This window comes from Lygodium microphyllum, chromosome 8 (genome assembly GCF_053477565.2).
Source record: "Lygodium microphyllum isolate KBCC chromosome 8, Lygodium_microphyllum_v1.1.10, whole genome shotgun sequence".
In the NCBI taxonomy this organism is placed as follows: domain Eukaryota; kingdom Viridiplantae; phylum Streptophyta; class Polypodiopsida; order Schizaeales; family Lygodiaceae; genus Lygodium; species Lygodium microphyllum.
The window spans coordinates 137,627,543-137,647,919 of NC_141142.1; the positions used below are offsets into that span (position 1 = coordinate 137,627,543).

Sequence of the window (20,377 nt, forward strand, 5' to 3'; positions counted from 1 at the left end):
GGGCAAGAGGAGTGATGTCAACCCCCAGCTCAGCATTGAGATGCATAGGGTATCTCACAATTTTTCCTTGCTAACTTCTACAGGAGATGGGAAGATAGCTTTAGACCCAAAAAAAACATCATTTGCACCATTTTGAACAAGGGAAGCTGTTGCCCCTGGGATAACACACTTCAGGATTTCCCAAGCCACTTCAGAGCTTCAGACACCTCCTACTTCCATGGTACCATGATTAACATATTCTGAGATTAACATGCTTTAACACCCCATGTGCCTTTTTGTCCTTTGTTGCAACAATAATAAACAGTTGATTTAAACCTAAACCACATGATACTATGACTTATATCCTAGGTCCCTAAGTGTTGCTTTTGTATGGCATATGTATCAGACTCAGTTTATAATGTTCCACACCGTAAAGCTTTTAGTGGGAGAACCTCTCACCATACGTTGCAACAGTGAACAACAGAACGCCCATAATACAGATCTACAATATACAATAATATGAAAAGGCATACCTCCAGTAACGAAAAGAGAGAGTGCATGTCAATTAGACTTTGCCGTGTCTCTCTATAGACTGTACCAAGAAAGTTAAGAGGCAGAGAAAGCTGAAAAAGTAGCCCATTCACCATGACCTGAAAAGTGGAGAAATGAGAATATTAATCTGTAAACATTATTTAAGTTATCTTAGACTTACACAATGCTTATAGTGGATAATTTAATCTCTGTAACAATGTACTATGATAATTTAACCACACTCTCTCAAAAGCAAATGCAATGCTGACTATGTTCTTTAGGCTCTTGGAGCAGGTTCTTAGGGACATCCATTAGTCTGCATTGTAGAGGTTGAAAGCCACCAATGTATGACTTAAATAATACTAGATGTTGGCAGGCATTGCATTGGTATGATAAGTTGTAATTTATACAAACAGGAAAAAAATTGGAGTGGGATGAGAACCTGCACGATTGTCTGAACTGGATAAAGCCAAAAGAAAACTAATCCAAGCCACAGTGTTCTCAAAATTTATTGCCTGTTTTAGAAATCTGAAACTTATTTTCCAATCATTCTGACAAACTACGTGAAATCTCAGGATGTATGCTTGACATGTCCATTACTTCAAACAGATTTTTTGCTCCTTGATTTCTGAAAGTGATGAAAGCAATGCTTGTATTTCAACCGTTTTGAGAGTACGACATCAGTTAGAATTGAGTTATTGTAGAAACTATTCAGAAATATGTTTTTGCTTACTGGGCCTAAATTAATCAAGTCACAGTTTTGCTTAGGGCAAAAATTGCAAGCAAAGCACTCACCAAATCACCAATGGTCATTGTGCCGCTTACAATACCATGAGAACACATTAGCATTGCCGTAGACAGAGCAGCACTGAATACAAGATTTTGACCAAAATTTAGAAACGAGAGACTGCTTTGAGTTTTCAATGCTGCATCTTCGTACTCTGTACCAGAATCCACATTGCAATTGTAAGCAGAAATTGCCATGCCTTTCTAATCTAAACTTTCCTAAGAAAAAAGTTATTTTGTTTACTTTTCTGTTTCTAGTAACCCCAGTATATGCAAGTTTCCAACAACTGAAAAAAGTGTATTGAAGGGCATGACAGGTTCACCTAAGCTTTCCAGCAGTTTTCTCTCCTTATGGCAAAAAGGTGCAAAACTTACAAGCTTGAGGTCTAGAGAGCAAAAAAACCTAATAATGATAAACAAATGGTTTCAACACGTCCTAGACAATTCAAATGAAAACTAGTACCATGCAGTTATGGCTATTCAGCTTATGCGGACTAAATAGAAGGGCCTTGACAGTATTCAACAAGATTGGAACCAAAACTTATGTTAGAGCAGCTCTCAAAAGGTTCATTGTGTGCTTCTGGAATGGAACCCTGCAGCTCAGGAAAGCCACAGATACAGTAGGGGCCATATGACAATTTCGACATGTGGCAGGTGGACCTGGGGTAGATCCACATAGGTCCAACTGGATGTGCTGAGGGCTGAAGCATTGAACACGTGTGTAGCACAGGTGGCCGCCAGAGAGGGCAGCTACATTGTGGCAGGCATCACATGACGGGCATTGGCAGGCATAGGCAGACAGGCAGGTATTACATTTGGTGAAGGCACTGCACATGCCCAGCACTGGTGGTCAGACAAGACAGCCAACTGGGCAGGTCAGGCAGACTTGTCACCTGGATCTATTCTGGACTGCAGTCAGATAGAATAAGTTCATTCTCCACATTGTGAGACAGGCAAGGATGAGAAGGCTTCTTCCCAGGCAATCCACAGAAAAGTATACAGTGTGGAGGATCCATTGAATTTGCAGAAAGAATTGCAGGGCAAAATGATTTGTTCAATATGTTTGGGGACTCCGATTAATTGGATGGCACTAATTATCCCGTGTGGGCATACATGATGAAGCATATCTTGGTTGCCAAGCAACTTTGCGGTTATGTATGCGGTTCAATGGTTAGGCCTGCACGCCTGGCAACACAAAACGCTAGAGATTCATCTGGCTCATCCATTTTAACTAGTGGATCTTCTGCTCCATTCCCTACTCCACCTCCCACTACAAATCAGTTGAGATGGAATGGGTGTCATACCCAAGCTCATGCTTTGATTGCACTCTCATGCCAAAGACAAGTTATCCCGCAAATTCAATCGTGCACAATGGCCAAGGATGGTTGAAATAAGCCTGCTTCGTTGTATCAAGTGCGCAATGAGGCTCGTGTAGCCTATTTGCACAAAGAGCTTGAGATGGAGCACATGACAAAGGGTGATTCGATGGATGCATACATTACACGTGTCAAGCACATAACGAAGCACCTTGCAAATATTGATGAAATAATTCTCCGTGCCTCTCTTGTCACATTTGATGCATTGATGTCATTGTTCTTGCAAGAAGAGCAATCACGAGTGAATCGCTCTAACATAAGTGAAACCTCCCCTTAGGAGCCAACTTGCACATGAGACATGACGCAAGCCAAACTCAACACAAAAGGGATTGGACATCAAACTCATCTCCCAACTGTAGAGCCAAACAAGCTCACCCTCAAACATGGGAGCAAGCAACACTCCAAGCCACAACCACATCCCAATGGTTGGCATCCCATACCACCAACCCACACCATCCCTATACAGATGCATCAGCCAATTGGCCAAGAGTCCAAGAGTAGTGATCACACAATGAATGTGCATAATAGGGCCTTGAGTCCTATTTATAGGACTCAGTTGTCGTAACCCCGAAGTATCCTTAGTGCATTTGCACTAAGTCACTTCGTACCCAATGCTACTAGTGCCCATCTAGATGTCCAAGGAGATGAATGATTGTTGTCCTCAGCAATATTCTCATGGACAAAGTGAGGAAAGGACTCTTCAATAAGTATACCGACTCCCAAGTAGCCTTCGCCTCCAGGTGGAAAATTTGACCATATACTCCGGATAAACAATCTGATGGAATCATTTAGTCCTAAGGTCAAGAACCAATTCGGGTTCAAATGGAACATAACGAGTAGTATCCTTAAGCCGTGAGACTTCTTCAATCAGCACAATTTACTCACCTTATCTCAGTCCTTCTTTCAAACAACTCACATGGAACATAGCGTGAGCTCGGATTTCTAAAGGTAAGTCTAAATCATAGGATACACTACTTATCTTCTTAGTAATCTGGAAAGAACCGCAATATCTTGAAGAGAATTTATAGCACTTGCCAATAGTCATTTGTTATATTTATGAGGTAAATTAAGGGAAACATGCACGAGGCATGACCGTCCGGGGTCTTGGGCACCCGAACCGGGTTTAGGGGAGCCTAGAATTAAAGAGAGTCCAAGAATAGTAGGACTCACCAAGGTTTGACGGCTGGCAATCGGATCACGATGAGTGTGGCCAGCAATGAACTAGGCAAGGCTGGGAGGTGAAACACATCTCGTGCCCATTGAGTTTTGGACTGATTTCGTGGAGTCTTCTTCCTGATCTTCTGAGTCCCATGACATCATTGAATCGGAGTTCTTTGGGACTTTAAGGTAAAACCACATGCTATTACGAGTACATCAACACGGCATGACATGCATACTGATATATGGCACACTGAAGGTATCTTCGAGAATGTTCTAGAATCTTCTAGAAACTTCATAGAACTATGGGCTATCCCGGCTTGCATATGAACCAAGGGTTGTCATTGCTTGAGCATCAATTACATTACCTAATCAAGCCACGCTCTTGTGAGCATTCAAGCTCTCTTACAGGGTTGTCATGTTTGATGGTGCTGATTAGTACAATCCGATGCTAGTACGGTACTAATCGGACTAATAAATGTTAGACCTATATCCGATGTTACGTCTGATGAAAGAAAAATTACATATAATTTTAAATCTATGCTTAATGTTTGGACTTAAAAGTTAAAACATAAACTTAGAGATTCAAGTCAAAAGTAAGTGTTAAAGAGAGTTAAAACAAGACTCAAGAGTCGAGACTCAACAGTATAGCATGAATAATGAAACCAACAACTTTATTATGAGCCGAATGTGCAATCTCACACAAAAAGTATATAAAAATGGATTGAGATAAAAGCCATCATCCATGGCTCAATCCAAATCAAGATACATGATTACTCTAGATGCTCATATCCCTCTTGGCATCGAAGGTGAAAGCATCCTTGTCGCCGCTTAAGGAGCCATCACTCTCATCAACAAAATCACCCTCACTAATGGCATTTCCCTCGTCATCATACTCGGGCTCTCTAAGCTCTATGTGAGAGGAAGTGATAGATATGTCCTCCTGGGCCGAACTAGGAGTACTTCTCGAGCTACTCCCATGCCTCATGTAGCATCTAAGGTCCCCACGAGCATCATGGGCAGCCGATGTGCATGCCGAAGTGGAAGCTCCATCGCTACCAATGCGAGGGTGAATAACAACACGGGTATGCGTGCACGAGTGCGAAAGACCCGCTGGTCTATCTCCTCGACCTCCCCAATCACACTTTTAACTGTGCTAGCGGAGAGCTTAAGTGGATCCACATTTACATATACATTTAAAGTATGAAAAACATAGATTAAACAAATCAAACTTCTCTAAAAATATTTCATAATCTATGAATAAAGTTATGAACTAAAAAGTATAAAATTAGATATACAATACCTGTCTTGCCATAAACATCTCATGCATGTTGTGTAACATACTAAATTGGAGCGACAATAAATTAGTCGCTCCAATTGTCATGTGCTAAGCTTATTACGAATTTTAGTGTGCACGAGGGAATAGACGGACCAATTCCTCTTACATGCACCCGACGAACAATCGTAAACCATGTGAAGAGAAAGTAAATTTAAGCTTAAAACTTGAAAGTTGTAACTAAAATTAAATGAAAAAAGAGAAAAGATTTTCAAACCTATGCAAGAATGTGTTAACGCCACTCTTTGGAGGTGGGGCAATTGGTAGCCAAATGACTTCTACCAAAAAAGGACAAAAAAAGGAGCTTCACCGACGATTCCCGCTTCTAACAAATGGTAGATGCAAAAGCACTGCCCCTTTGATCACTATAATTGATGAGCTCTTGGAGGAAGGCACCATGGTGCGCTTTCGCCAAAGCCTTTGAAAGAAACGAATCGCAATCGACAAGGACATTAGCACCCATGAAGAGATAGGATTTTTTCAAGGCGGGACGCAAGAGCGCCACAAACGCATGTATAGCTTGCTTCATCCACTCCCATCTCTTCTTCGTCAAAAAGAGAATTTTTCTTTTAGAATGATATCCAAGATAGCACTACAATAGGTGTAAGAGAATAGAGATTTTGAGGTGAAATTTAAAAAGAAAGAGAGTGAGACAATATGAATTATAAATTCTAAAACTGAAAAGAAGCGTGAATCATTTTTAAAAAAAGAAATAAAAAGAATACCATAAAAAAGAGGCCTCCCCATGGGAGATTTTGACCCTAGTATTTCGTCTATTTTTGAGTGTCGTTTCAAGATGTTTCATGTAACTATGATTTCAAAGAGTGGTTATCCATCCAAATAATAAGCCGATTACTATACAAATAATGACATTATACTCTAAGTGCATGGATAACTGCCAATAGTTTCTTCTCTTGGGTAGTACAACGTATTTGGATATCAATAAGTTTATGGCTCTCAAATGTGTTAGGTCAGCCATCCTAATAAAGGACAACCTAAAGCTAATCGCTTACATCCCTATGGGCCTTAAAAGGTTTTTTCGAATCCATAATTTGCAATATTGGTGCAATGGTAACAAGCCATTTCAATGTCTGAAAATATTAATCAAGCTTACTACTCCAAACAATGGGTGGACTAACGTACTTCTTCTTGCTTTGGATATCCTTAAGCAAACGTATTAAGGGTTTTCAACAATATAAGCATTGTCCTCAATGAATTTCCAAAAAATTTCAAAAAACCTAAAAAAGATCTTACCTACCTTATGGTTCTCAGAATAGGCAAATCGAGCAAAAGTAATACCTTCCAATCAAGATGGCATGACTAAGATATAATAGCTCCATGCAAAAGAATTCGCACTTGGATAGTTTAGTAAACAATTGCTCTCGTTTTAAGAGACGTAAGATGGTATGCAAGTGTTTGGTATGCTCCCCCAACAAGTCACTATAAATAAGAATATAGTCGAGAAAAACAACTATCCACTTTTCAAGATACGAACGAAATAAATCATTCTGGAAAGTTATGTGAGCATTGCTCAATCCAAAAAGAATGACCAAAAATTGATAATGTTCATACCGTACTCAAAACCTAGTTTTCGGAACATCCTTCGAAGCTATCAATATCTAATGGTATTTAGACCTTAGATCGATTTTGGTATAATAGCGTATACCAGAAAGGCAATCAATGAGATCATTCATTCTCAACAACGGATATTTATTCTTGATGGTCTTATTGAGACATTTGTAATCAACACAAAAGCACATCAAGCAATCCTTCTTTTTAGTGAGAAGAACAAATGTGCCCCATGGGGATTTACTCGGCTCAATATAACCCTTAGCGAAATAGTCCCAAAGTTACCTAGCTATCTTATCCTACTCTTTCGAGCTAAACCTATAAGCTTGCCAAGAGACAAGATAACTAATAGGCAAGGTTTCAATCCTATGGTCTAATGTTCCACGAAACGGTGGAAGTTCATTAGGTAGCTCAAACAAAAAAACATCAACATACTCATGTAATAACAGATCCAAATACTCAATTACGTTTGAACTCATATTAAGATTATTATTAAAAGAAATTGGATTATATTGATAATCAAATGATTGAACTTTCTCAACGAAACAAATATAAGTATAACAATTGGATAACAAAAACATTAAGTAAACTTAATTGTTGAAATTATATGTACATTATTTTCCGTAATCCGGAGGGTAATTAACCCTTGATCACATGGAATCGACCATCAAGCTCGAAAGAAAGTACATGAAATTTATAATTAATATACCAAGAGAAATTTTTTCAAAAAAACATGGCATGCCAAGAATAACATTCACATGGTCAAGGCTCCTAAGTTGAAAATCCATAATCTGATGGTATTGTTGGATCAAAGATCCAAGTCTGACACCATCCAATCCTAGCGATCCATCGTAGGGATCTCCGCATATCGAACATAATAAACTCGGTTAGTGAGTATCATTGTGAGTCGTAAATTCTGCATGAGCGAAAAAAAATAAAGTTATGAGTAGAACCATTATCAAATAAAACTATAACATCTTCGCCATTTATATATCATGTGACCTTTAAAAGATCATGCGAGCCAAAACAATTTTATTAATGGGACTACTGTTGCTATAGCTAGCATTAACAAAATATTCTTCGATAAAATTTCAGAAGAAATACCTAGAACCTCAAGAGTATTTATTGAGGTCGTGGAAGTAGACTTTACCTTTTTGTTCTCGAGAGACACGCAATCACCACAAAAATGATTCGACCACCTAATAGTAGACAAAACAACAACCCTTTAAGTGATGCTCACTACGGGGAACCTTACACTTGTCATCCTTTTTCTTACGGAATTGTGAAGTCGCCTAACAAGTTGCTGCCAAGGTAGATGATTTTAGAAGAAATACCTAGAATCTCAAGAGTATTTATTGAGATCTTGGAAGTAGACTTCACCTTTTTGTTTTGGGGAGACATGCAATCACCACAAAAATGACCCAACCACCTAATAGCAAGCAAAACAACAACCCTTTAAGTTATCCTCACTACGAGTGACATTACACTTGCCATCCTTTTTCTTATGAAATTGTGAATTCGGCTAACGAGTTTCTGCCAAGATAGATGATTTTTTTTACTTCAAGTTTGGGGCAGCTCAATGGAAACCCCTAGTCAACTGGCTGCTTCTACTTGCAACCAAAGTGTTGTCTTTTTTTTTTCCCATACCTATAGACATCCTCGAGCACGTGAAGAGGATTATGGAGCACCTCATTATGGTAGTCCGACAACAATCCAAAGAGATATTGCATGTAAAGCAACACTTGAGGATCATCTAAGACCTTCATTTTATGCAATAAATCTTTAAAATTTTGAGAGTAAGCATCCAAGCTCTTCTTTTCCATATCAAGCTCAAATAATTTTCGAAAAATTTCAATTCGATCATCCGTCACGAAACCTTTGCTAAAAACGGATTGAAAACCAACCCAAGTTATTAGCTTAGGGCGTAGACCCATCCACCAAGCGTATGCCTTTCCCTGTAGTATAATTTATATCTGCCTGATGTGCTCTTATAAGAGTCCAACTGATACAAATCAAAATACGTCATCCATTTCGCTAGCCATGAATCGATGTTTATCTCATCATGTTCCTTCTTCTCCTCTTTAAAGAAATTGGATTGAAATTGAAGAGACAATGTCCTCATGGCTACGGGTACAAATGGTGTTACATCAACAATGAAATTAATCATGCCATTAGCATTAAATGCTAATTGTTAAATTAAGTGTTAAATCAACATAATTTGCTATCAATTAGCATTCTCATGCTTATCTAGGCTACAAGATTTCATCTTCGGAGAATGGTCTGCCATAGCCTTGAAATGGCCGCTCCTCGAACTCCACTCATCAAAAATCGCCAAAAAAATTCTTGCGCACAAATATCGACTCAATACAAAACCTGAGCATGAGTACGAAAAAAAAAACATACCTTGCTTCCTCTTGGGTTTTGCTCACACAAGAGTATCACCGATCCACACGTAGGACATTGGCGCACTTTTTACTCTCTATAAGAGAGGTTTTTTCCCCCAATCACATTATTCTTCATCTGTCTATTTATGTTACACAGTTTAGTCACTTACCGCACAATACACACATCTATGTGAACGCACTTTAAGTCACTTACACAAATCTATAGTCTAAGGGTTGTATTTTGTTCTTTGTACCTCACTTTTCAATCAATCAAGTGTGTCGAGCTATGACCACACACTCTCCCTCTATTGTCGTGCACACTCTCACAAGTTGAGCTGCTATCCATCTTCTCAAATAAGTGATATCAAAGCCAACTCAGCCACTACCCTACAGTCTGCCACAGCCAACTCAATCCTCCACCAGCTTAGCACGAGCTCCGCCAACCAGCTCAGCTCCAGTCTTGCCCCCTAAATCTGCTAGCTAGTTCTGCATCAGCTCCGCCAGCTGCTTTGCCATGCCACATCACCCTCGTTTCTATGCAGTCTCTGCAGTCTACAGTCAACTGCCACCTCAGCATCTTTCCGGCCTAGATTGCAACATCATCAGCTACCACACTTATATTTTATTATTTTATTCAGAATTTCAGAGCCAAAGCAAAGGGATTTTCCAAGGAAAGGTCAATTTCTGCTTCAACAAGTGCTTTAGTGCACAAATTTGGGGCTTTTGTATCTTTGGCAAACATTGGTACATGTATTGTGGTTTCAAGGCTATTTCAAGACACAAAGATACATAAATTACGCACATTGGATGGTCAAATTTTGGGGCTTTTGGTTTTTAGTGCTGTTGAGCACTCTTACTGTATTGGGCAGCAAGTTGCTTGCTGAAATCTGAAAATTCTCAGCACATTTAGGTGATAGTGGTCAAGTGGGACACAATTTAGTTGATTACAGCTTGGCATTTGCTGGCAAATCAATCCAATGTGCCAACAATGCATCTTATCTTGTTAGAGGTATTGGAGAGATTGTTTTGAAAGCCATTCATGGTTCTACCCTCCGCTTGCAAGATGCTCTATATGTGCCAAGGATAAAGAAGAATTTGTTGTGCATTTCTTCTTTAGCAAAATATGGAATGCAAGTCACTTTTGATGATGATAAATGCATGGTCAAGGATAAGGAATTATTGACTTCGGTACTCACTGGCACATTATGTCATGGACTTTATGAGTTAGATGCTCACTCGGTTTATCAATAAGTTTATTTGGCATCTACTCTTACTCTTGCTATGTCACAAGCAAAGTTATGGTATGCTCGTATGAGACATGTGAATTATGGCAGTTTGAAGCTTATGCAGCATACTCAGATATTAGAAGGCTTACCTCTCTTGAAGAGACCTCGTGAGCACATTTGTGAGAGATGCATTTTGGAAAAAATGCATCAATTTTCTTTCCCTCATGATGTTGCTTTTAGAGCTACAGCCAGGTTGCAGATTGTGTATTCAGATGTATGTGGACCCATGCAAACAAAGTCATTGGGTGAATGTAATTACTTTATCACCTTCATTGATGACTTTACACGTTTTTCTTGGGTTTATTCATTGGTTAAAAAGTGAAAATTGTATGATGCATTTTTGGCTTTTACTGCACTTGTGGAAAATCAATATTGCTGCCAAATTATGACTCTCCTTTCGGACTGAGTGGAGGAATATATGTCTTCCTTGCTGAATAATTTTTTGAAACAAAAAGGCATTGTACATCAATATACTATTGCATATACTCCACAACAGGGTTGTAGAAAGTAAGAATCAGTCACTCGTGCAGATGGCCAAATGTATGCTAAAAGCTAAAAATTTGCAACATGGATTTTGGATGGAGGCAATTTATGTGTGCTTGTCACGTTTTGAACAGGTGCTTCACTAAGGCATTGAAAAACATAATGCCTTTTCAAGCTTGGAACTGCCATAAACCTTCAATTGGTGACTTTCGTACTTTTGGGTGTCTTGCATATGCTCATATTCCCAAAGTATTGAGAGAAAAGATGGACAATAAGGCTGTCAAGTGCATATTTGTGGGGTAGAGTAGTGAAAGTAAAGGATACAAATTGTATGATCCTGTTTCCAAGAAAGTTTTTGTCAGTAGAGATGTGATTTTTTATGAAATATCAGAATTATCTCTAGCTAGTTATGACACATATAAGGCTGCAAAAGATGTGTTTGAAGGGCTACTGCCTATTTCTTTTGATGATACAGCTGGAACTAAACAAAATGTTCAGCCAACTGCTCCATTAAATAATGTAGAAATTCAGCCTATTGCTGATCTAAATATTCAACAAGATGTTGAATATCAGGTTCATTAAGAGCATGTGCATAATCAAGAGGCTAGACATATACCTAGATGGTACTTGTAAAATCTACAAGACAATCGTTTGGAAAGCACGTCCGCATGATCATGCTAATGCTGTGGAGCTTGTTATGGCAGCAAACACACTTGATGATGATGAGCCTAATTCTTTTGAGGATGAACAATAGAGTGTGCATTTGATGGCAGCAATGCAAGCTGAATATGATTCTATCATGAAGAATCAAACATGGGATTTAGTTACACTGCCTATTGGAAAGAAAGCCATTGGTACTAAATGGGTCTATAAGCTAAAACGAAAGGTGGATGGATCCATTGACAAATACAAGGCCAAACTTGTGGCAAAAGGCTATGCGCAAAAGAAAGACATGATTATGAGGGGACGTTTGCTCCTACATCTCGTATGGCCACTATCAAGTGTATGGTCGCATTGGCTCCCCATTATGGTTGGATTATAAACTAGCTTGACATTAAAACTAAATCTTTACATGGGGAACTTTAAGAAGAAGTGTATGTTCAACAGCCCATTGGTTTTGCAATTAAAGGATCCGAGCACTTAGTATGCAAGCCGAAGAAGGCTTTGTATGGTTTGAAACAAGCTCCACGAGCTTGGTATGCCAAAATAGATGCCTTTCTACTCAACCAAGGGTTCATAACAGCCCATCAGAGTCTACTCTCTATGTATGCAAAGAGGGGGGATCCTTGCTGGTCATTTGTCTTTATGTGGACGATCTCCTGCTCACAAGACCACATGTTGGTCAAATTTCAGTGTTTAAGAAAAATTTGCAACAAACTTTTGATATGTCAAATTTGGGGCCTTTGCATCACTATTTGGGCATTCAATGTATTCATGATACTAGAGGCATTGGATTGTCACAGTCCAGATATATTGGTAAACTCCTTGAGAGATTTGGCTTCCAGGATTGCAAGCCAGTAAGACAGAATAGCACACCAATGGAGACTAGACTTAAGTTGTCTTTGCATGATGGTAGTGATATATTTGACATACATATGCTCCCGCAATCAGATGCCTTATTAATTTATGCAACACAAGGCCAGATATTCAGTTTGCAGTTTCAGCCTTGAGTAGATATATGCATAGCCCACGCATGTCACCGTGGAAAGGTATGAAGCATGTTTTCCATTACTTGCAAGGCACTAGGACTCTTAGATTGTTTTATGCCAAGGGGGGGCTGCTGCAGTTACATGCTTACAGTAATTCCAATTGGATTGGAGATTTTGATTCTCGTCACTCTACAATTGGAAATTATTTCTTTCTTGGCTCTTCTTGCATTTCTTTGCTTGGCAAGAAACAATCCACTGTTGTCACATCGTCTTGTGAAGCTAAATACAAGGCAGCTTTCACTACAACGGTTGAATGTGTATGGTTGAGACATTTGTTGGCTGATCTTGACGTATTTGTCATGGAGCCTACTCCTTTTCCTTTGTTTACTAACAATGAGAGTGCCATTGCAGTGGTATGGAACCTAGTGTTTCATGCATGCACAAAACACATTGAGATACATTATGACTTTGTCAAAGAGAGGCTACATGCAGGGGATATCACCCTTGTCTACTATCGTACCAACAACAATAAGATAGACATCTTCACCGATCTCTTCCTCGCGACAAATTTGAAGTATTTTGCAATGCTTTAAATTTGATCACCTTTGGTGGATGATTCTTTTATGCTGATCGCTTATCACTCCAAGGGGGTTTGGTTTGTTGGGTTTTACTCACGCCTACGCTCACACAAGAGTATCAATGATCCACACGTAGAACACTGGGGCACTTTTTACTCTCCGTAAGAGAGGCTTTTCCCCCAAGTCACATTATTTTTCATCTATGTATTTATGTTACACTATTTGGTCACTTATTGCACATTACACACATCTATGTGTAAACACACTTTAAGTCGCTTACACAAACCTAAAGTCTAAGGGTTGTACCTTGTACTTTGTACTTTGTACTTTGTACCTCACTTTTCAATCAATCGAGTGTGTCGAGCTGTGACCACACTCTCTCTTTCGACTACTACCAACCATAGAGCCAAGCGTACTCACCCCTGGGTCTGGCAACTAATAACACTCTGGGCCACAACCACATCCCACGAGTTGGTATCCCATACCACCAACTCACACCATCCCAATGTACGGATGCGTCAACCTACAAGCCAAGAGTCCAAGAGTGGTGACTACACAAGGAATGTGCACAATAGGGCCTTGAGTCCTATTTATGAGACTCGACTGCCCTAACCCCGAAATGTCCATCGTGCATTCACACTAAGTCACTTCATAACCACCATGACCAATGCTACTAGCGCCCATCCGAATGTCTAGGGACATAACAATAAATATGGAAAATCATATATTTGTAGATAGTCGTAAGAATAAAGGGAAGTCATGGCAACCCTCAAACTCAAAAGATAAAGGCAAAACAGTTTCTTCCACGAACTCTTCAAGCACCGAGAATGAGGGTGCTATAAAAAGAGATGCAATTATTCCGAAAAAAAGGAACCTGTTAATGACGAATGCAAAAAAAGAATATCGAGTGAAAAGAGGAAACAATCGAGCATAAACATTGCTGAAAATTCAACAAGTGTGAAGGATGCAACAGCACATTTAGCAAGTTTAGGCATTGGTCAATCTTATGCTTTTGTTATGTGTTGTTCATAGGTTCCTTCTTTACAGGCACATGCTTTATCAATGGCTAAAAAAAATATACAAAAGGGAGGATCAGTTATACATGCAAATAATGCTTTGTATGCAATTCAAGGCATTAGAAAAATTCCCATTATTGTAGTAGATAGGAAAACTATCGTGCTTGAAAAGCTCTTGTATGTGCCTAGGATAAAGAAAAATTTACTATCAGTTTCAGCAATTGCAAGTGTTGGTTTTCTGGTTAGATTCCACATGGATCAATGCAATGTCTATGACTGTAGTGATGGAGATGCCCTCATTGTCACTTGTACATTGTACAATGGCCTCTGCGAGCTTGATTTATATAAGAGGAGAGTATCAGAGGATGCCTTACAGATTGACACCACCATAATGGATCATATTGAGTTATGGCATGCTCAATTTGGTCATCTTAATTATGGTAATTTGCTTTGCTTCAAATGCAAAAATATGGTGCTTGATCTCCCTATGTTGAAAGCGCCTACTCATAATGTATATGAGAGTTGTATACTTGTCAAAATCATCGTGCTTCGTTTCCCAAAGTTAGATCTAAACATGTTGATCAAAAATTACAGCTTGTGTATAGTGATGTTTATGGACCCATGCATGTCAAATCCATCGAAGGATGCTTGTACTTTGTTACCTTGATTCATCATGTGACTTGTCATTGTTGGGCATATGCTTTGAGGCACAAATCAGAAGGGTAGTGTCATGTGTTAGTGTCTTTGGTTGTTTGGTATATGCTTTGGTGCCATTGCCACGAAGACATAAGTTGCAAGACAAGGCTGTCAAATGCATTTTTATTGGTTATAGTGCAGAAAGTAAGGGTATTGCTTATACCAACATCTACGAACAAGATTTTTGTTAGTAGAGATGTGGTATTTGCTGAACATGCTTGTAAGCCCTTTATGGACTGCAAAAATCAGCCCAATGTGGAGCCTATGGACATGTTTAACAATTTGTTGCCATTGTTTTAGTAAAGTGCACCTAATTTCGGTCAATTTCAGCAACCTATTGAGGGTTTATAGCAACAAACACATGGTGAACGGCAGCTTGAACCTCAGCCCATTGATCAAGGCATTGCTGATTATGAAGTGGCTGATAGAAGGGCTGCTATTTGGGAAGCTAAAACAGTCCCTAGATGGTGATTAGATCCATTATGGGACAACAAACAATCTATTCCACTTCGAGTAGAACCGGAGCAACCACTCGACATGCATAGTGTAACTTGGTTGCACAAGCACTCATAGCTACTGTATGCAATGAGGAACCCGTCTCTTTACATGATGCTTTAGAGGATGAGCATTGGATGGCAGCTATGCAATCAAAAATGAACTCTATTCATAATAATGGCACATGGGAGTTATGTGACTTGCCTAATGGTAAGCGTGCTATAGACACAAAGTGGGTTTACAAATTAAAATGCAAATCTAAAGGTAGCATTGATAGCTAAAAGGCATGTCTTGTTGCCAAAGGGTATCCCCAACGGCATGGGATTGACAATGATGAGACATTTGCACCCACCTCACATATGACCACCATTCGCAGTGTTATTGCCTTGGATGTCCATTTTGACAAGCAGATGCACTGATTAGATGTGAAGACTAGCTTTCTGAATGGTGAACTTCATGAGGAGATTTATGTTATACAACCTCCTAGCCTTAACAAAAAGGCTCAAAGAGCAAAGTGTACCGGTTGCATAAGGCCCTCTCTGGTTTAAAGCAAGTACCTACGGCATGGAACAAAAAGATACATGCATATTTGATTGCTCTTGGCTTCACTCATTTGCACATTGAAAGCACGCTTTATGTCCACAAAGATGGGGATAACCTCTTAATCCTCATTCTTTATGTGGATAATATGCTATTGATTGGATCTCATGAGAGACAAATTTCAACCTTAAAAGCTAAATTGCAACATGCTTTTAATGTGAAAAATCTAGGCCACTTGCACTACTATCTCGGCATAGAAATTACTACAATTGAGGGGGGCATTATTTTGCAACTGTCTAAGTACATTGGACAGCTCCTTGAGCATTTTCAAATGCAAGAATGCAAGCCTATCTCTACTCCTATTGAAATAGGCCACAAGTTTACACTTGAGGATGCATGAAATCCATTTGATGCCTCTCTATGTCAGCAAGTTGTTGGCTGTCTATTATATTTGTTTAAAAAACAGCTGGATCTTCAGTTTGGGGTTTCTGAATTGGCACGCCTTATGCACAACCCCGGTACTAGACATTGGCAAGCAGTTAAATGTGTGTCTTTCGTCATCTCAAAGGAACTCAAACATTGGGCCATATTTATCCTAAAGGCACTTCTCTTTGCTTGCAAGCATTCACGGAAAGTGATTGGGCTGGTTGTTTGTCCACTAGTGGAAATTGTTTCATGCTTAGTGATTCATGTATTTCTTAGTTGAGCAAGAAGCAATCTGTAGTGGCCACATCTAGCTGTGAAGATGAATACATGGGAGCATTTACAGCTACAATTGAATGTGTATGGCTTAGATGCCGTCGATCTTGATTCTTAGTGTCGGACAACAATCACGCACTCCTATCTATACTAACAGTCAAACTGCCATGGCAATTGCGAGAAATCCCATTTTTCATGCTCGCACTAAGCACATTGAGGTGCATTATCAGTGTGTCAAAGAGAGACTCCATGTAAGGGAGATTAACTTGGTTTATAACAGCTTGGTAGATGTCGTTACAAAAGCTTTCTCTAAAGAGAAGCTTGAAGCCTTTCGTGAGGCTCTAGCCTTGATGCCATTTGGGGATTAATCTGCCTATTCGTTGTATACATTCACATCATTCACTCGAGGGGGGTTGGTTACACTTATCATGTCCCTCCTAAGTTCTAGTGTGAACACTTCCTTATCCACATCTACATTTTAAGGATTTCTTTCCCATGCAAACACACATCAATGGATGTGGGATGGGCTTATGCATCTATTTCCATCTCCTCTCTACTATATCTATGAGATGTTCATGCAGTGTCTCTGTAACCATTGTGCAATCCCATATCTTCACCATTGCTGCTTTGAAGAAGCGAACGAGAAGACCCATTGTGGACCCCTTGCAATCACTCATCCACAACAACTATAAAATGGAGTTACATCAATCATAATAACACAAAACTTTTGCAAAAACTATTCATTTAAGCAAAAGTGTTGCATGGCTTGCTCATACCACTCATTCCACAAAGTGGACACCACTCTTAGATGAAGGGCAGACCAAACTCATAAAGACGCTCCAAAAGCAGCCATATTAAAGTGAACTGAGTCAAAGAAGGATTCTTCAACTTGAGCGCACTATACTCGTGATACATTGCAAACACCTTTACCTTCACTGTAAAGAAGGTAACAACTTGAACCTACTACTTTTGTGATACATTGCAAACACCTTTACCTTTACTATGAAAAAGGTGACAATCAATGTAGCTTTAAGCACTGCCCTCTTCACCCACTTGAGCTTCCAAATGTCCTCCATGATCAAGTCGATGCAATGGCTTGCACATGCAGTCCATACAATCGTGGAAAACTCGCTCTCTCTCTCTCTCTTTTTTTTTGTAGTAGGTAATTGTATTAATTTCGAAAAAAGTACAAGATTACATGAAAACAAGATGCAAGATGGCTATAGGCCAGCATGCATAAACTCACTTTACAAAAGATCAAATAACTAAAGGAGTACAAAAGTCACGGCAAAGAAGCAGCAAAGATTGCCGTATGCCAAGGAGCTAAATCCTCCCTAGGGAGAATATCAACATCCTGCACAAGATCTAACTGCCAATGTAGAAGACCCTTGAGTTTGGCTATGTGTCCTTGGATGCCCGCGATTGAGTCAAAGACAAAAGCATTCCAAGTGATTCAATTATGCCAACAGCCCCAAAATCTGAAAAAATGAATCAAGTCCTTCATATGTGGCTGCACCGGGGTGGGATATTTGGCCTAGCCAAAAACCCAATCAAAAGGGCGCAACGATAGACCAACAACCACTTGCCAAATATTTGTTAAAAGAGTCCGAACTTTCCTAGCCAAAGGGCAGGAAATAAACCTATGATGTGAAGATTCCGCACTGATTGTATTAAACAAAGCAGTTGCCATTTGAGATTCGGTGCTTAGAACGAGTGGAAGCAAGGGAAAGGCCACCAATGATCACTCTCCAAAGAAAGACCTTGCATTTGAACAGGGTCTTGTTCAACCATCCTTCCATCACTATCATTTTCCACCAAGTATTGGATAGGGCTGAAATAGTGTGCATATGGCTGGCAAGGCAAAAAAAATCTTGAATTTTGGTTGAAAATTGCAGAAATCGGGTCTGAAATCTGCTGCAAAACAGACTGAATGTTCACAGCTGAAGCTTACCCTTTGAGAAGAGAGGTCTTAGCATTGCCGAGGTGAACACAGGATGGTGTGCAGCAGGTGGGGCAGGTGCAGCTTTACAAACAAGCAAAATGAGCAGGCAACAAAAACCAAAAAGGGGGCTTTTAGCCTACCAGTCACCTGACCTGCCCAAAATGCCATTTCCAAGAAACTCCAGCCAGATACGGCCATCCCGTTTTGGCAGGTCCAAAACGGCATTTCTGGAAATCGTGTTTCTTGAAAATTTAGTTACTTTACAACCTTAATTTTAGCCATTAATTAAATAATCCTCTTAGCCCCTAGTCAAGCATAGACTCTGCCATTAGAGTCTTTCAGTCACACTGATCCTTTAAACCTTTTGTCTTTACATCACAAACATCTCTTAGGCATGAACCCATATACTAGTCCACATGCATGCAGTCTTCCTCAGTGTAGCTCCCAATCTTTAGAATGTCCTCACTGAGTTCCAATTGTACACAACCAAAATTACCTGATGGTCTCACAGCATGGTTCCATACAGCAGTCATGGTAATTACAGAAACGCACTTGAGTTTGACATGATCAAACGAGTCCATATTGGCTATTGCACACTAGAAGAAGGGCCTGAGACTCTCACAAGATAGTTCCACACAGCAGCCATGGTACTTACAAACTTTTTTGAATTTTGCATAATCAAACAAATCCATATGGATTACATTATGGTGCTACTCTACAGAACTTGTTTGTAATGTGTGGTCAATAATTACACACTTCACAAACCCGTGGGCCAGAAGTCACTACTAATCACTTGAAAACACATCAGCTTCATGCCAAATAAGAATGGATCCACTTACTTTTTAAGTAAGCATCATATTTTTCTACTTCATGAGCTTCATTGTTGAAAAACTTCACTGTCTGCAAATGCATCAAGCAACTTCAGTAAACCTCTTACGCAAGAGAGAGTATTCTGAGAAAAGCTAACTTGCAAATTTCACAGCATTCAGTAATTACCTCAAAATTGATAAGAGAATCAATTGCCAATGAGCTAGCCGCATTCTCAGCTTTGTTCATTTGCTGCCTAAACTTTGTTCTCCACTGAATCATAGATAATGAGATGGTAAGAACGTAAGTGCTAGCTCTATTTGTCATTACAAACTTCTAAAGATGGACTTATACATGATCTTCTAAACAAACTGCAGGCAAAGCAAGCAAAGTACTAGAAAGCGAAAATATATACAACTACCGCAACACCAAACAAGACTGATGTAGACAAGGATATGCAAACTTAACATGTATGATCTTTCCTCATGTGCATATGTGCACACATGTAAATAAAGTTGGATTATTGGAAATTGTCCATGTGGCCGCTTCATATGCACCTCAAGATTGTGCAACCCATCATAATGGCATACATTCAGTTTTCTCTTCTACTTGTTATGTGGAGAAAATCAGATAGTGATAAATTCATGTCTATGGCTATGCACATTGTTTGGAAAGCTCAAGTCAAATTAGAAGGGACTAAGGCTGATGGTTGTTGTCAAAGTGTGTTCCTAAATATGCATGCTGGTTTGAATATTCTCAATATCATTGTCGTGCATCAGCCAGAAAAACTATATGTTGCTAGAGTTCATGCAACAAAAGCAAACCTAGACTATTGTGCTTGCAGCTCTATGCATGCTGGTTTGAATATTCTCAATATCATTGTCGTGCATCAGCCAGAAAAACTATATGTTGCTAGAGTTCATGCAACAAAAGCAAACCTAGACTATTGTGCTTGCAGCTCTATGCAATCAAATACTGACATCAGCCTTCGATAATTGGAAAGTCTCTCAATGGGAAGCCACTCCTCACCAAATACAGCAAAGCAAGTCTTTGTGCTTGAAAAGTAT

General features: G+C 39.5%; 1 protein-coding gene across 1 annotated transcript in view; it reads right to left on the reverse strand.

Annotated features, from left to right (window-relative positions):
- The window catches only part of ABCB25 (ABC transporter of the mitochondrion 3), a 203,232-nt gene that overhangs the window by 104,087 nt on the left and 78,768 nt on the right, over positions 1–20,377 (reverse strand). The window contains exons 8-11 of the mRNA XM_087683610.1: positions 19,500–19,583; positions 19,343–19,403; positions 1,306–1,451; positions 513–629 (exon numbers count right to left, since the gene is read on the reverse strand). Coding sequence (XP_087539736.1) covers positions 513–629; positions 1,306–1,451; positions 19,343–19,403; positions 19,500–19,583 — 408 coding nt within the window. The remainder of the gene's footprint in view (positions 1–512; positions 630–1,305; positions 1,452–19,342; positions 19,404–19,499; positions 19,584–20,377) is intronic.